Source organism: Pygoscelis adeliae, unplaced genomic scaffold (genome assembly GCF_000699105.1).
Source record: "Pygoscelis adeliae isolate BGI_AS28 unplaced genomic scaffold, ASM69910v1 Scaffold161, whole genome shotgun sequence".
Classification (NCBI taxonomy): domain Eukaryota; kingdom Metazoa; phylum Chordata; class Aves; order Sphenisciformes; family Spheniscidae; genus Pygoscelis; species Pygoscelis adeliae.
Window position 1 is genome coordinate 233,818 of NW_008824061.1, and position 17,180 is coordinate 250,997.

At 42.5% G+C, this 17,180-nt stretch overlaps 1 protein-coding gene across 1 annotated transcript in view; it reads left to right on the forward strand.

Moving 5' to 3' along the window:
• The first annotated feature begins 3,354 nt into the window (after positions 1–3,354).
• LOC103925375 (probable cation-transporting ATPase 13A4) overlaps positions 3,355–17,180 on the forward strand; it is a 42,478-nt gene continuing 28,652 nt past the window's right edge. The window contains exons 1-5 of the mRNA XM_009334082.1: positions 3,355–3,488; positions 11,328–11,501; positions 14,024–14,161; positions 16,861–16,931; positions 17,024–17,104. Of these exons, the coding sequence (XP_009332357.1) occupies positions 3,426–3,488; positions 11,328–11,501; positions 14,024–14,161; positions 16,861–16,931; positions 17,024–17,104 (527 nt within the window). The 5' untranslated portion in view covers positions 3,355–3,425. The remainder of the gene's footprint in view (positions 3,489–11,327; positions 11,502–14,023; positions 14,162–16,860; positions 16,932–17,023; positions 17,105–17,180) is intronic.

Sequence of the window (17,180 nt, forward strand, 5' to 3'; positions counted from 1 at the left end):
GCTGTGGTCAGCGAGGCCGGAGGCAGCCAGGGCCGCCTGGGCTCGCCTCCACGGCCTGGCCGGGTGGGCCAGGGCTGGAGAGAGCGGTGAGGCCCAGCCCCGGGTGGAGGCCTGTGGTTGTACCAGGGTCTTCCACGGTGCTTAAATAAGATTCCCAGATGAGTTCCCAGCTGTTGTTGCGCTGAAGAAGTGCGTGAAATGGGTGGCAGCGCTGCCTTGAGAGCTGGAAAACAAGGCGCGTCCAAATGGGCTTCTGTGAGTTGTTGGGCTGTTGCCGGGTTTTTGCCGGCAGGACCACATGGAAGTGGGAGGCAGAGGAGGAACCAGGAGAATTCAGCAGATCTGTCCATCTGCCCTCCGACAGAATCGGCTCTAGTTACGTCAGTTCTGGGAGGCGCATGCTTCACCTGTCCGTAAAGGCCTCAGGTGTTGGAGTGTTCACCTGGCAATGCCAGTGCTTGCTAACGTTAGTAGAAAGTTTTCCTTCATGCCTGATGTGAATCTTTCTTGCAGCAAGTTAACTCTATCCACAGTGGACACAGAGAATATTATTTTCTTCATTTACATGTTTGAAAACTTGGTCATGACTCCTCTCAGTCTCCTTTTCTTCCGATTAAACACCCCTAACTCCCTCTTCCATGCTTTCTGACTCCTTTGTCATTCTTCTCTGACAGAAGAATGTGCTGTCCTGTGGTCTGTCACTAGCTGGTTCACAGCTTCCATTCTGTAATATGCCCAGAACTGGGTATCACGTGCTGAGCTAAACAGAAAAAGAGATTTGGGATGTTTTGTAGGCCAAACTTCTATTTATACAGTGGGATTTTTCAGAGCAAAATAAATTGCACAAGGATGACATACATACATGTATTTTCAGGACTAAGATAAAAGTTGTATGGAATGAGGTGAGGCACATGTTTTTGTCTCTTTCTTGCTTGCTTTTAGATTTACGAATTAATACATTTAAGGGACTATCTTTATTTTAAATCTTACCTTTGCTTTTGTATTTTAACTTGACCAGTTATTTTTGTGACATATCTGTTTTTTTAGGCAAATTTCAATTTAAAAATAAGAATGATGGTACTCCATAGGGCATGAGACGAATAACATTTATTCATTTATAAAATAATATGTAATTCTTACTTTGAACAGTAGAGGGCATCATATAACTAAAGGTTCCAATTTAGGATGCTTTAGAGGTGTTTTTCCCGGGAGAAAGTGAACCTGCTTAAGAAAATGAACAAATTCCACCATCACCATTGGTTCTGGATTAACAGATTTTGCTGGAATATTATGACAGGTTGCCAAGCTATGGAAATGATGAGTGTTTTTTCTTTGTTTTCAGTTGTGAAGATAGAAATCTCCCTTATAAGGGTGTTCTGCAGGAGCAGAAGTTGTCAATAGGAGCTGGCCTAAGCCTATGAATAGTGAATAGTTTGGATGAGCCTTGATTCTTCCCTGGAGACCCAGGTTTGGTGGGATACTCTGTATGCAGCTCATCTCTCTTTGTGAAAGGGCAGCCAAGAACCCCTACTGCACCCTAGACTTCTACAGACACTGGAAAGAGCAAGGCTGACCTTTGGGGAAGCGGCAAAAGCTGACCAGGCAGAAAAAGTGTGTGTGGCACTCCTGTTTTCCACCCCTGGCACCTTCCAAAATAATGAGTCATTTCCCAAAATCATCAGCCTGCCTTGGAAAAGGTACCTGTGCAATTGTTTCCTGTCTTTTATAGCTTCTAGATAGCACGGCTCACTTTTTCCATATAATCAGATTTATCAGAAATGGACTTTATTGCATTCTTTCTTTTTAATTTTTAATTGAACATTGTGATTCTCGTGTAATAATTGGAGTTCCTGTTGCTGGGTCAGAAGAACAAAATGAAAAGCTGAAAGCCTCAAAGCTAGCCTCAGAGTTGCAGTGGGGGGAAGGAAGGGGTAACACTGAAGCTGGGGTATGGAGAGCACCTTGTTCCCCCTTGATCTTGTTGCAACAAATTACCCTTAACACAGCTTAGTACAGTTATATCCTTTTCTGTCCAGCCTCTGGTCTGGCTTCCTTTTGAAAGTGTGCTAGGTGTCAAGACCACACAACTTAGCTCCAACGCAAACTGCTTGTCGCCAGCATTTTACAAACATATCTGTCCCTGTGCTGTGCATACGTGCACATCAGGTTTGCAGGTCTGTGCCTGGCTCACATTATTAGCAATGGGCAACTTTTATTGTATTAATTGACCTAGCTCCCTCATTTTCTCTTCTCTGTTCCCTGCATTTCTCCCATTTCAGTTTCTCTGAGCCTGCCCACTGCAGGGCAGGCAGTGGTCTTTCCTGGTGCTTGAGATGTCTGGGGCTTGCACAAGTCCATGCCATGTGGTAGTAAAATGCTAATGAATAGGAACTAACTTGGCACCTCTTGATCTGTTTCAGTCACCCTAGAAATAATATTTTGGTTTCCTTAACATATTTGCTGGAAGAACAAGTTTGCCTTTCCTGACCTCATTCCTAAAATATTTGGTGTGTAACTTCTTAAAAAGTAGCAAAGGACAAGGAAGTAATAATGAGAATGAGAATGAATCACAAGACTGCCAAATGCAGCCTGACAGTAGCAAAAAAAGGAGGTGAAAAAACCCTCAGTGCTGTTTTTTCTGCCAGCTTTCTTTTGACCCTGATTTGGAGTCAGAGACTTTTGTATCCAGCTCACTGACATCAGTGGGGAACTCCAGTTTCCCCCAGGAGTGAGTAAATAACTTCAATGACGTTTCCCAAAGCTATATGGTGAGGTCAGAAGACATTCTGTGATGATATTCTTAATAATGAATAAAAATACTGGTTACAGATCCTACATGGCTGGATCCTGACACACAATCAGTGCATAAATCCACCTGCACAAACTGGGGCCCCTATTTGCAATGCCAGAGTTTGAATTTTTCTCCAAGGCATATGTGGGGATCACAGCTGGACATTTAGTTCAGGCTGGTTGCTAAGAGTGTAGCAACAGCAATGCCTATTTTCCTTCTCATTTGGACACACTCCTGGTCTCCGGTGATTCCATAATCTCGAAGAAAAATATTCCCCTCTTGCCCTTCCCTGAAAGTTGCGTACCAACAGCGCTTGCTTGTACCTATCAGAGTTATGACCCGGGGTCATATTGTGGCAAACACTTGTGAGATCTAACTTTTTCTTTCTTGCAGTGTCTTTGAGTGAATTTTGCATGTATCCTCGCAGTCGCAAAACTCCAACACCAGAATGAAGGGAGGAGGGATGAATGTTACCTGCTAACCCCACAGAGAGGGAGGAGCTCCATTCTTCAAACATCAGCAGCGTTATAAGGAAGGTGTGTACTTAGAGCACTTCCTCAACGTGGAAGTTCAAGCACACAACGCTGAAGACCTGTCCTGAGGGTGCTCTAGAAAGTCTCCAGAGGGTCATTTCATGGGGGAAAATCCTGCCAAGAACCATTATGCACAGCTTAACCAGGGAGAAGAGAATGAGATGGTGAGTCGTATCTCTGTCTAGGTCTTTTTCAACTTGAAGCAGCAGATAGCACATGTTCTGCAATAAAATGCTACAGTCTGTAATTCAGTTTTGGATGGTGGGGGTGTTCCCATAGCAGAAACATACAGTTAGAAAGGGATATAATTTTTTTTAGCAGAAAGAAAATGAAGTTGTATGTGTCCACTGGATTTAATTGGTTATCCCCTCCAACAGGGGATGGCTCGACAGATTATTGATGTGGCATTATAAATCTAGGTGGAGGTGGTCTTATATGAGCTTGAGGGATGGGCCGGAGCATTTGGTTCCTAACCATTTGACAGCTGAATCTCTAGGGTCAGATCCAGTTAGATGAGGACTGGGAACCTTGGCTTTCTCTGGAACATAAAAACACATGTTATATTTGCATGAATTATTAGCAAATGCAGTCTGTTGAATTGACAATGCTATTCCAGCCTGAGCACTTGTATAAAGCTGGATTTCTAAATACAGAACTACCGTATTTCTTTCCAGAGTATCCCAGGGAGGAGTATGTTTACATGCATTCCGTAACATGTGGAAATAAGTCCTGTGTTTACAGGAAATATCCGATCTACTGCATGGCACTTCTCTTAAATAGTAAGCCCATTGCACAATTGTAATAAATTCTGCGCTTCTTAGCTGCTTTGGCATTACTGCATGTTACGGATCAGCTATTCGTCACATATGCATTCTGTCCGTCTAACAGATTCTGCTGGAGATGTCAGACCTGTGATGCAGCTGTACAGCAACAATTCTCATGCATGTCTGGTAAATGCAGTGCTTCTCAAAATTCCAGTGCTGCAGAACCACTGTAGCTCTGCTGTGAGTGCGTGTAGGATTTCTGGGCGTAGAACAGCGCCAGCAAAGCTAGTGAAACACAGTCACTTACAAGCTGACATGACTGTTCACTTTCAGAAATCCTGGAGAAATCTTCAAAATCTACTCACCGAGAATTCTATTTTAGTGAAAAAGAGACCATGTCATGGAAAAACGTGGACATTTGTTATCCCTAGATACAGCCGTAGATTTTCAGTCAGCTCTCTGCCATCCAGGGAAGGGGAGATGTCATATTCTACGTAGTGCGAACCTGGGTAATTTGGGATGTGCTGGAGAATGCAGTACAGAGTCATCCAGCAGCATGAACTGAGCACCGCAGGAAGCGCAAGGCACTGGCTTTGAGGGTGGGGACTAATTAGCTCAGTGCAAGGCAGAACCCAACTTGGCTCGGCTGCTGAGTTACTAAACCTGCTCGCAGCACCCTGCTCCTGGCTCTAGCCCTGGTGCTGATGTGCCACTGCTCCCCAGCTCCAAACGGCTGCTGGTTTGGTGTCTGTCCCCCACCCTTCCCCCATCCTGCTAGGACCGTAACCACGCTGTCGTTCTCTTTCCGCTACTGGCACTGGCACTAGCATGCCAGAATTAAGCCTGAGCTAATTAGATTTAAGTGGACTGTCTGGTGCTGTGTAGAGCCACACTATTGTACCCTGCATGTCCAATTCCAGCTGTGCACTACTGGGACACCCAAGTTGTGCTTGCATGGAGTCAGCTATCCCAGTAATGTTCTTGTTTCTCACCAGTATCATTCTGAGAACATGTGCCATGAGTCCAGTGCTCGGGGATCTGCACTGTGAATCTGAGGTTTCCCATGCACAGCTGGTGTGTGTTGAGTCAATCTGCACTGTGAATCTAGGGTGTCTGGCAGTTGCCATGCTCTCTATGCCTGCGATGAGCACAAGCAGTGCTGATTCACCGGGGGGTTCCCAAATGAAAATCACAGAAGAAAGATTGATAAAGCAGTTGAGTAGTAGGGGCCATAGCCAGTAGTAAAACCACAGCCAAATTGTGCTAGATTTGGCAGGTATGTATGTGTCTTTGTTACATATGTGTAAGGGAGAGAGAAAAAAGTTATGAGAGAGAGGAAGATATCTGTGAGGGTGTCTGTGGTACTGTAAGAGGACAAGAGAAAAACCAAGATGTGTATAGAAAGAGAGAATAGCTAGTGTGCATATTTGTGTGAAAGAGAAAAAGAAAGTAATATGTAGGTGAGAGAAGTGGTGAAGAAAGAGACAAAGAAGACTGTGTTTAAGCAGAGGAGAGAAGGAGAGTACGTGGTGTAAAAGAGAATTATGTGCAGACATTCTTTGTTAAAATCACATATTTTAAATTATTGGCAGCCACAGCAAGTGGCACTGGCACATAATGGTCTCAGTGACTCTGCAACATTTTTTAAAATTCTAAGCCATGAAAAATATTTTTCAACATTATTCTTAACAGTCAGTTTAATCCACCTGAACCAAATTATTACAAGCAGTTCTTGACTCCTCAAACAAGATCATATCACTTGGTGTAATAATGTAACAGCTGACATTGTGCAGGTGCCATTTCTTCCAGAGTGAAATAGTTCAAGTAATTTTGAAAGCATGCGAGTAGTTCATTTGGACTCTGGACATCCAGTGCTTCCCTGTGTTGAACTAGCAGTCCATTTTGCTGAGGAAAGTTGGGGAGCTCTAACGAGAAGAAATACTTCTAAGTTTTCTTCAGTGTTTCCATTTCTTGGTACAGCTGAGATGCTAGATGGTCCTGTATTTAAGAATAATCACTCTGACTTAGGAAATCTATCCTATCTATCCTTGTGCACATCTTTGGGATTACTTTACGTGGCTGGCGCACTTTTGCTTGAACGAGAGTTCACTCTCCTGGTACCCAGCTAAAACTTAGCAATATATATTCGGAGCATGAAATAATCTCTCTCTATTCATAACCATTTGTAGTACTGGAAAGATCTCAGTGGTGTGAGAGCACTCTGGACACAGCGGCTTGCCTCAGAGAGGGCTAATATGTATGGTAATAGGAAGGGATTTATTTTAGGAATTAGCTTGCTTTTTTTTTTTCCTTCCCTTCAGAAAGATCTGCTTGAAGGTGTTTTTGAGAAGAAGTAATTGTTAGTGGAATATGAAGAGGGAGGAAAAACACTTTATGCCCTCGGCCAATTTGATGCTCCTTTTTGTACAGCTTGGGACTAATCATTCCCTTTGCACAAACCCTGAAGCGCAAAGCATAAGTCCTGCAGTGCAAAAGATCGTGATAGGCTTTGACAGGCTGCTGCTTCAGGAAGGATTTGCCAGAAGCCTGTCTTAAGCACGTGTTCCCCAGTTGCTCATGTCTGAAGGAATGGGACAACTGCAGTCAGTCAGCTGGTGAACCCCAGTTTGCCGCTGCATATTGGCAGCTGTCTGCCTCCTTTGGGATGCCAGAATTCTGAAGGGAACCTGATGCAGGAATTTTATGTACTTTGAGTCTGAAAAATTTAACTCTTAAAATTAAGACAGAATCTGAAAGGCATAACCTTGTTCCTAATGGAATGATAGTCAATGTTGCTACTGGCTTCAGAAGGAAGAGAAACAAACCTCTGATGAAATAGGTTCCGGTTGGTAAGAATGAGTTTCAGTTATTAAATTCCTCGTGGATCTTAACCGGTCTTTCAAGTCTGATCCTATTATCTGTTGTTATGGCAACAGGTTGTTTGTAATAGGGTACCTGGTGATTGGGTTGCCAGAAATATGATAGTTCACAGCCACTGTTTATGCTCCTTGCTGGTAGCTACAGGCTTGTTTTCACCAAAGAAAAGGGTGCCTGAACTTGTGTGACTTTTGCATTTAAATTCTGCTGTGCAGATGACCTGCAGTTACAGGCAATTTTTCTTTTAAACGTAAGTAACAAAGACTTGCTGGACACTAGAGTGATAAGCCCTTGAGTGCTGGCTTTGTATGATTGTAAAAGCAGCTAAGAACCCTTCTTGGAATAAGCACATTTTCTGCCAACTGAGCAGGTCTGGCAGCTTTTTCTGTCCAATAATCCATGGCCCCTCCCTAGACCCTTCACTCACAAGTTAAACACCATTTTGTTTTAGTCACTCTTCTGATTTGGGAGTCTCAAGAGAAAGGGAATGTTAACAGATGAGGAAACAAGGTTTTAAAATACACTACAATTTATTAAAAATTATTCTACAGAAATGAGATGAGCTCTGCATACCAGCCTCTTTTGTAGACAGTGCTACCTCCTGTAAGAATATGAGAAGCCCTTTGGAGGCTTACAGATAGCTAATCTTAGCTTTGTTTTCCACCATCTCTTAGTCTGGTGCCCTCAAGAACTCAGGTTGTTTGGCTGTGTAATGTTATATATGCCAAATGCACACACTGAGCCCTAGAAACCTGCTCACACAGTAGAAAAGTTGTCAAGGTGCAAATCTGTATTCATCAGACCCATCTTCAAAAGAAGCATGTCTGCATCAGCACAGCCTCTTTGTGCAATGAAATACAACCCAGCAAAAGTTATTCTCTTTTCCTTAACAACATAGAACCAACCTGACAGACATGTTCTTACTGGTGACATCAACACCAGGATTTCTGCCAGCCCTGGAAGTATTGTTTGCCATAGTGGACATGCATTTGCTTGGAGATCTTTGTAGTATAGGCCTAGTGAATCCTGAATAAACTTGAAGTATTTCCAAACCCTAATTACTGTAAGGCATTCACATGGCTAGATAAACCTGCTGAGAAACCTGTATCATGTGTGTGCCTGTTCCCCACTTCTTCATGCACATTGTGGCTACCTCTGGTTTGAGTCTAATATTCACCTTTTTTTTTGAGAAGATAATGGTTTTGAGAATTCATCTAAAGAATTCCACTGTTGACTTATTTGACAAGTGAGGAGTCTTTGTGCTAATACTGTTTCTGTTTCAACAAGGAGTTATTTACGTACTAAATGTTTTTTTATGAATGCAGCATTCATTGCTATAGTCTTTCCAGCTGAAGGCACAGGGTCAGGAAAAAACACCTCAACCTCACAGAACATTTTATTCTGAAGGTAAGTATTGAAAGGTTCCAGCCCAGGGAGCTTTGGCACAAGTTAGGTTTGGAGCTTAGTCTATTTCCCTGCCTAGCTTTACTTCTGAATGATGTGGCTCAGGTAACCTGCTCCAGACATTTCCAAACCGTGGGAAATGCTTTGCTTTGGCTTTAGATTCCTGCATGGACATCCAGGTACAAAACATCAGTTAACATCTGATGTTTATTCTTTCCCAGCTTACTCCTTGTAGAGCTCCTGAACACCTATATTCAGAAATGTCACATTCATCAAGACACAAACCAACGAACCTGAACCAACACCTGTGTTCATAGGGCAGAATGTGCACTGGGTCAGAACAGCTCGCGGGTATCTCTCTCTCTCTCTCTCTCTCTCTCTCTCTCTCTGGGAAGTCCCTTGTGAGAAGCAACAAGATCCAGCAGACAGCATAGTGGATGTCTTAAGAGCATGGCCTTTTTTTCCCAGCTGAGCTGTTTTCCTTGTCTTCCTCTCTCCTAGTTTTCAAGATGAGGAATACTGATGCATGCTTGGTTTTGGGAAGTGTCTTGAGATCTAAGGGATCAAACCATTTTTTGAGGGGAAACTATTCTTGAAAACAAAGGCCTGGAAACATATGCAGGTGTAGGGGGACTCAGATACATATTTTGATATATAGGTACATGGTTTCCTAGGTAGAGAAAGACACAGTCTGCCCTAGCTCTATGGTTATGTTGTCATATCAGGCTTGGGGAATCATTCAACATTTCAGTGGAGAAGAACACTGCCAACACAAGATGATCGCAAATGACTGCCAAGCACATGCCGAATGCCCACCCTCTCTCTTCTTAATTGCATTAACTACAGCCTTACTGACTTTTCAGACTTTGGGTGTAAGGCACAAAAGCTGGAAATTAAAGGAATGATTCACTGGCAGAAGCAAGATGCACATGGCAGCAATCTCATTCTTCCCCACCCTGATATTCATGCCCATCCCAATTTGAAAATATTATTCCAGTTATTCCAGGTCTAGCCATTTGCTGGAGGAAGTCCGAAGGCACGTTCTTTTAACAGTTCTTCCCTTAGGCGTCTCTGTCTCCTTGGGAGTTCCTTTGCCTTGCTGACAAGCTGTAAAGTCTGGATCCAAGCAGCTGGATCTTGCTAGTAAGCCAGTGCTGTGAACAGTAAGTTCACATCGTTCTATGTACTATTCTGTATGCTGGTGCTGACACTAATTTTGTAACCTTTTTGTTAAGGGTACGGCAAGACAGAGGTGAATGGAGAGCCCTTTACCTGTTTTTAGGAGCATGTGAATATTAATAGCACGACTGCCACACCAACTACTTTCTAGGAACCTTGCCTGTCTGCTGTCCTCCGTGAGCTTCCTTCTATCTGCTGCAGGGTTGCCTTATTCTCTTGGGCTGCTCAGAGATTATAGAAGCCTTTGAAAATGCTGAGCGCGTGCATCTCAAGGTGGTATAACCAGGTCCTGTGCACAGGGCTGCGAACTACACTTCCCTGTGTAGTTTACCATACTTTTTCCCCACAGTTGCCAATATCTTCCCTTTAGAAACCCCATGGAGATTACCTAGGAAGATGGAGTCTGTCTTTTGGAGAATGACATAGAGCAGGTAGGCCAAGGCAGCGTGTGGAACCACTGGGTAGGGCCTACGTTTCGCATAACAAGCAAAGACACCAGCACAGAACCAGGAATTATGCATTACTCATCCTTCCAATTACATTGCCTTTTATTCTCACCTTATGAATGGATCTTGCAATATCTGTGGCTGCAGATATCTGATCTTCAGAAGCAGATTGCACAATTGCTGCAGATATACTAGGAAGAAGGAGATTGAGGAATCTTAACCCTTACGTTAGCAAATTCTCCTGATCACCTGATGTAATTGCAGCCATGTAATCTCCCATCTTAGATCAGGGCTGGGTCTCCTCTATAAATTCACTGTATACATTTCATTTCGCCTTTACCAAGTCCCTGCTAGCTCTACTGAGAGGGAATCTGGCCATGGTAGCAAGACCTGGCAGCTCTTAAACTGTAATTCTAACAGTCATCCCTTTGAAGTTTTGGGCAAGTCACCTTGCCTCACTGTAACAATTTCCCCAGCTTTAAAAGTGGAATAATAATACCTGCTCATACAGCTACAGTGAGTAGCTTCCTTTGGCCCTCTGAACACATAAAGCGTTCTGAAAGTGTTCATTAGTTGTTCTTACTAACAGTTGTTATTATTATTATTTTGGGATGTTAGGACAATGGCACATTGGCAAGGTCCAAAATCCCCATACTGGAGCTATCGTGGAAGATGGTAACAGCCCTACAAAGGCTGTGTCTGTGCCGAGCCGTGCAAAGCAGCTCCAGCTGGTGCAGCCACACAGTGTCATTCGGCACCATGCAAAGACACTAGCTGAGTCTCTAAAGTGTAGGCGCATTAATGCAGACTCACTGCTATGGCAGGACAGCAGGAGTGCTGATTCTGAAGCAGGCACTGTCTCAGCTGCTGCAGTGGGTCTGCACCGCTCTCCATCCACTAGTGCAGACGTACTCAAGTTCTTCAGCTGTCTCACCCAGGGACCTTAAAAAAGCTGACCAGGCAAATCTATGTTCCTGACTTGGAGCCTAAAGGTTAGGGCCTCTATATTTTTATACCATTCCAACTCATGCACACACATAACAGTGTCTCATGCTGAGTTTCATGACTACATAAAACTATTTTAGAGGTTTGGTCAGACTACGGCAATCCAGATTTTGTGAAGGTGGATGAAAACTTCCGTGGAACATGCAAAATTTTTTTCTAGTCGTGTTTAGGACACATAAAGAAGCCAAATACAAGTTCTATGACCTCTTTTTTCATAGTATCATACCAAACTACCTATTGGAGAGCAGTGGATGATAGGAAAGTGTAGTATTCCAGATGTTTCTTTAAGCAAAATAGTAATGATTTTTTCCTTGTTTTTACTGTACAGGAGATATTTGGCTACAAAACCCAAGGCTGGCGGAGGGTCTTGTGCATTGCTGGATACACCTTGTCCTGTGGGGCTCTGCTGCTGCTTTTTTACTGGAAGCCAGAGTGGGACGTGTGGGCAAACTGCATCCGCTGCAGCTTGGAAGAAGCGGACATTATTCTGCTTAGAACAACAGTAGGTGGCTACTGTAATCTTTAAATTAGTCCCTAGTATGTAGTTAATTGGAAGATGAGTTAGTTGGAAGGAATCCAGTTAGCTGAAATCTCTTACACTGCTGATTTCCTGCAATGGTATCTTATGTTTACCATCATTGATCTAAAGAACTCTCAAGTATTCCACAAATTATGTGTAAGATGCTGATTGGAATGGAGGGTAACAGCTGATCAGACAACAAGCTGAAAGAAATTGGTGTGAAAAAACCTGTAATATCTGTGGTTTTAAGACTGTGTTATTTGCTCTCAATCCTTCCGCCTCCCTTCCACCATCCCTGTGTTTTCTACATTGCAGATCTGTGCTCCAGATTCTAAAGCATGTGTTTGATTGGCAGTGTCCAGCAGATCCTTTTTCCCTCACTTGGCTGTCCTGGTGAAGCTGCCCCTCTCTGCCAAAATTTAGCCAGTGGGCCAAACCAAAGATTTGTCTAGCTCTGTCCCCAGCAGTGTCCAACAGTGCATGATGAGGGATCAGTATAAGGAAGAGGGCGAGCTTAGACTGCTTGTTTTCTTAGCTGTATGTTTCCATTTTCCATCAGCCCTTCCCCGTGTCCAATAAACCTGCAATCCTGCAGTTAATGCTTTCAGGGCTGTTATGTTTTGCTAGTAGTTTCCTAATAGAGATTTCTATCTGTTGAGGACTGTACCGAAGCACTGCAACGTACACAAATCCTGATTTAATTTCATGCAAGCTACTGCAACACTAAAAGAAGCAGACTGAGCCTTGACTCTGAATCCCAGCTGAGCCTGAATACTCCAGGAGCTGGCAGGGTTGGTTTACTTCCAGAAGTTTGATTTGTTCTGCTTCAAAGATTCCTGAACAATGGCATTTGCAAAATGTGCAATTGCAAAATGGATCACTTGCTACCACTGTATTTGAGCTGCCTTCTTAAATGAGCAGAGCAGCATGCAGTTAAAATCTTGGGTTTTGAAAATCACAGATCTGCCTGTTGAATATTTTATATTGAAACAATCTGCATCCTAATAGGCTGGGGGTATGTATTTTTTTAAAAAAAGAAGCATATTAGGTTTAATCTCCCTTTTTAATCTTCCGTTCAGTTTGCATTTTTAGTTTCCTATTCTTGTGTGTCATTTTAAATGGATTTGCCATGCCAAGCACTTTTCAAATAAATGAGTTTTTAAATGATCCTTTATGTAATTAAACAAGAATTGAATGATATTTTATGTTCTTGTTATCAGGAAGCTCTCTGAAAGTATTCTCTGGGCATTTGACAACTTCAGATTTCCTTCGTGGTTGTTTGTATTAAAATGACAGTTTTGTTTTATATGTCAGTTCTCAAATGTGATGGCTACTGCTAATGAGGATACAAGTAATCCCATCAGCTTGATCCTTGGAATTCTCTTTTGCTTCACATAAAACCTTCATTCATAATTCATCACCATCTCTGCAATTGCAATATAAGAGCCTATTAACTCACTTTTGTTACTGAATTTTTACTCACTTTAGTTCAAATAATGAGCACCTGTGTTATTCACTGCTTCCCATCTCAATCTGCATCCCAATGTCTACTAATTCTGAAATTTAAATTAAAGATAAATATCAGAAAATAAACGTTATTCTACTCAAAATACCAGTTTAAGAAGAAAAGTGCACAAATAAATAAGATATATAAACATTATTAAACTTCTTTTTTGAACCCTTAAATTATTCAAAAGGACTGATATTTGGTACGGAATACTTTTTTTTCTGTTGTCATTTCCAAATGAAGTTTAATAACTGTGCTTTCAGAACCTGGCTGGCTGAGGTAATCAGCTTTTTCCATCGGCCAAACTGCTCATACACTGAATATGATATATAAGTCAGTCTCATAGTTGGCTTTAATGCATGTGGTTCAGTGTTCGGGACTGAAACTTAACAGAGGGTCCTTATTACAGTAGTTGCTCTGGTCTCTAAGACTGTACTACCAACACTAGTTATCAGGCAGTTGCAATGTTAAACTTATTTTATAAAGTATAGCAAGATCATGAACTCAGTTTGTGGCAAAAGCTTGTCTAAGGTACCATAAGGGAGGCATGGTGCTAACACACTTCTTCCAATGAAGTGTTAACACAGGAATGACTGTGAAAAGGTATTGGCACTAGACATCCATTTTGCAGTACAGCGTTATGTTCCTTTTGATCTTCCCTTTACAGTATGGTCACTGCATCTCAGATTGTCCTTTAGTGTTTGCCTGTCCTAGATCATGACCTGGATGTTCACATTCCATCCTTATCAGCCAAGCACCAGACCTGCGGTCAGTGAATTATGTGCAGTACTCACATTTTGACAGGACCGTGGTTCCACTCCCATTCTGCTGATTTATCTATCAGTCACAGGTGCTGGGAGGCCCCTGTTGGTTAGTTCTGTAAAAAAGCTGGAGTGGTGCTCTAGAAAGGCCTACTGTAATCATTCACTCCAAGCTGACAGTGAGTTTGGTCTGATTTTGAGGGAAATTGTAACACTTCTCTTTTATATTCATTTAGGATGAATTTCGGACTTATTCTCGTAAGACTGTGACACGGATCTCTGTGTCTGCACTTATCAAAAGTAGATCAGATTATCCAGCCACTGCTGAGGAAGACTCAATCTTCAGTAAAACCGTAACGAAGCCAAGTTTGCAAGTAAGTCAAGTATTCCCTGCAGCACCTGGGAGATTATAGCAAATCTCAGCGATGCTTTATAGAGTGAAAGTGAGCTGTGAAACATATCCAGCTAAGAAACTTGCAGCTTGATGAACACAGTGAGCTGTGGAAAAACAAGCTAGAGATTTTGGAGAACTGTACTCCCCTCTGTAAAAATCCTCTCTTACTCTGAGGTGGGTTATGAAAAAAGAATTGTCGCTACTCCTGAGAGAAGACCTACATTATAAGTAGGAGAGCTTCAAGACACTGGGGTTGGTAGTGAAGAATCAGAGTTCCAAATCAAAAGCTCATTCCTGGCATAGGAATCAAGGAATTTAGGGGTGGCTGTGTGGCTGAAGGGAAACTGTGAGGAACCGAACATAGCTCCCGCAGTAACATGTAAACAGGGATGAATGCAGCTGACGGGGAATAGAATAGAAAAGTGCCTAGGCAGAGCTGCATCAGTATTTCCAGAAATGTTTCATCAAGGAGGGTCTGACACACATTTTGCTTTATTGCCTTTGTATGCACCAATTTGTGCTTTAAATTACATTTGCTGGAGTCAGGTCTTGCACTGTTGACTATTCCTGCAAAAATGTATCCAGTTCCATAGCTTTGAGATCCCAGTGAGGCACTGGGGAGAAGGTAGACGATTAAGTGATCCAAGCAGATCACAAGGTCCCTCATGAGTTGAGTAAATAGAATTATCCCCCTTTTAGAACAAGTACCAGACAGTTCAGCTATATGTCTTGCTTAGCATTACATGTTAATTGGTGTAAGCAATACGAATGCAATGGTACATTTGCTAATATCTGGCTCTTGATTAGAGATACTAGATCACTGCACTGGGCAACCCATAAAAGAGCTATATTTCCTTCCAGGAAATAGATTTCTAACTTGTTAGCATTTATTTTTATCCCTACAGCATTTTTTAGTAGATATTTTCATTATAAACCTAACTTTAGCTGAGCAAAGCTGTTGCTGTTACTGCTGTTTTGTGTGGGCATATATTAATGTACATAAGAAATTTTAGTGCCAGCTAGTTTAATCAACTGGCACAGTATGAAAGTGAAGGCTGGTTTGTAACATTCTTCAGAGGATCGAATTAATAACATAAAAAAGCCCAATACAGCCCTCAAATAATATGCCCTTTGAACAACACTTTCATATCAATCAAAACATCTAGATAGATGTCCTGGTTTCAGCAGGGATAGAGTCAATTTCCTTCCCAGTAGCTGGTACAGTGCTGTGTTTTGAATTTAGGAGGAGAACCAAGTTGACTGATAAGACACCGATGTTTTAGTTGTTGCTAGGTAATGCTTACACTAGTCAAGGACTTTCTAGTTTCCCATGCTCTACCAACTGACAAGGCTGGAGGTGCACAAGAAGCTGGGAGGGGGCACAGCCAAACTGGCCAAAGGGACATTCCATACCGTGTGGCATCATGCTCAGTAATTATTACATTATTATTACTCTTTTATTTCAATTATTAAACTGTTTTTATCTCAACCCACGAGTTTTCTCACTTCTACTCTTCCAATTCTCTCCCCCATCCCACGGGGGCGGGGAGCGGAGTGAGCGAGCAGCTGTGTGGTACTCAGTTGCCAACTGAGGTTAAACCATGACAATAGAAAAGAACAGATTTCAAAGCAGCAAAGAGCAAACAGTTTAATCCTTCACTAGCAATTCAAAAGCCCCTACTTACACGTCAGTTATAAAACCTGTTTGCCGTTTAAGCAACCTAAGTCCACACAGTAATGTGTAGTGCCCAAGAGCTGTCCAAAGACCTGTTCTGGCAGCGAGTTGAGTCCCTCATTTCCCACTCCAGTTTTTAGCATTGCAAACATTGCAGCTCCTATTGCACGAAATCCTAACTACAGACCTCCTGTTAGGTTAATGACTGTGGTTATAGCTCCATTTTCAGTTGGTGTATGAGTTGAGTATAGATTTCATTGTCCAATAATAATGCTTATTGCACTGGGTAGGGAGAGTCTCCTAGAGCGGATTTCTTTATTAGTTATGGGTATAGGTATATAGCCTTGCCTTCTTCCAGCTGATATGAAGTGCTATTATCTCTAATAGACTTTGTTACTGTTGCGCAGGACAGGACAGACTCCTTTTGCAACTTATAAATGGCAGCATGTGTTCTTGATGGCCCCTCTGCAAGGGCTTAGCATTAGCAGTGATTCAGGAAGTATCCTGGGATGGCCTTTCTTGTCGGTTGGCATATCTGTTCAGCTGAAGGACTCAGCACCGTGCCTGCAAACTGCCCAAAGCCCCCTGCTTTCCTCAAAGCCAGACAGAAGATAAGGGAGTTGTTGACTGAAGACGGGCTTTGACAACTGCCTGTGTACCCACCACTGCATCAGTGATCTCTTCCCTTCGTTCTGTGAAATGGGAGTGAGGACTGTATTCCTTGCTTCACAAAATGGGGAGAGAAGAATGCTGCTTTGTACTTACTTGACCTAAAGATCTGTAAAGCTTACTGGAACCTGCACTGAGTTGGGGATCCCACTCTATAACATAACTAGGGAGTTAGTATATGCAATCCTGTCTTCTCTCTCTCCCTGCCCCCCCATATAATTTGCTTTATCTGTGCTTGACCCCAGTGAGGATGCCTAGCTGAGATCTGTGAGCAGACCTGGGAGTGTTTTTGTTTGCCGTATTGCATATATTGTTGTCCCTGTTTTGTTTTGCAGGTGAAAAGTATCCAAGTACAAAAAATCCGCTATGTCTGGAATATCTATGCAAAACAGTTCCAGAAAGTTGGGTGAGTTCAATGCGCTGGTTACACAGGTCTCTGAGGAAGTCAAGCTTTTTTGTGAGTAATGTCCTAAGGAAAACACTCCCTTTATATTTCAGAGCCCTAGAAGACCACCACACTTGCTCAGCTATACATGCCAAATTTGGTTCTGGTCTCACCTGCAATGAACAGAATGTCAGGTACACATTTTAAAACACAAGTACTCAACATATGGATTGTAAAAAAAAGAGATGTAAATTCACTGCTGTTGGTGCA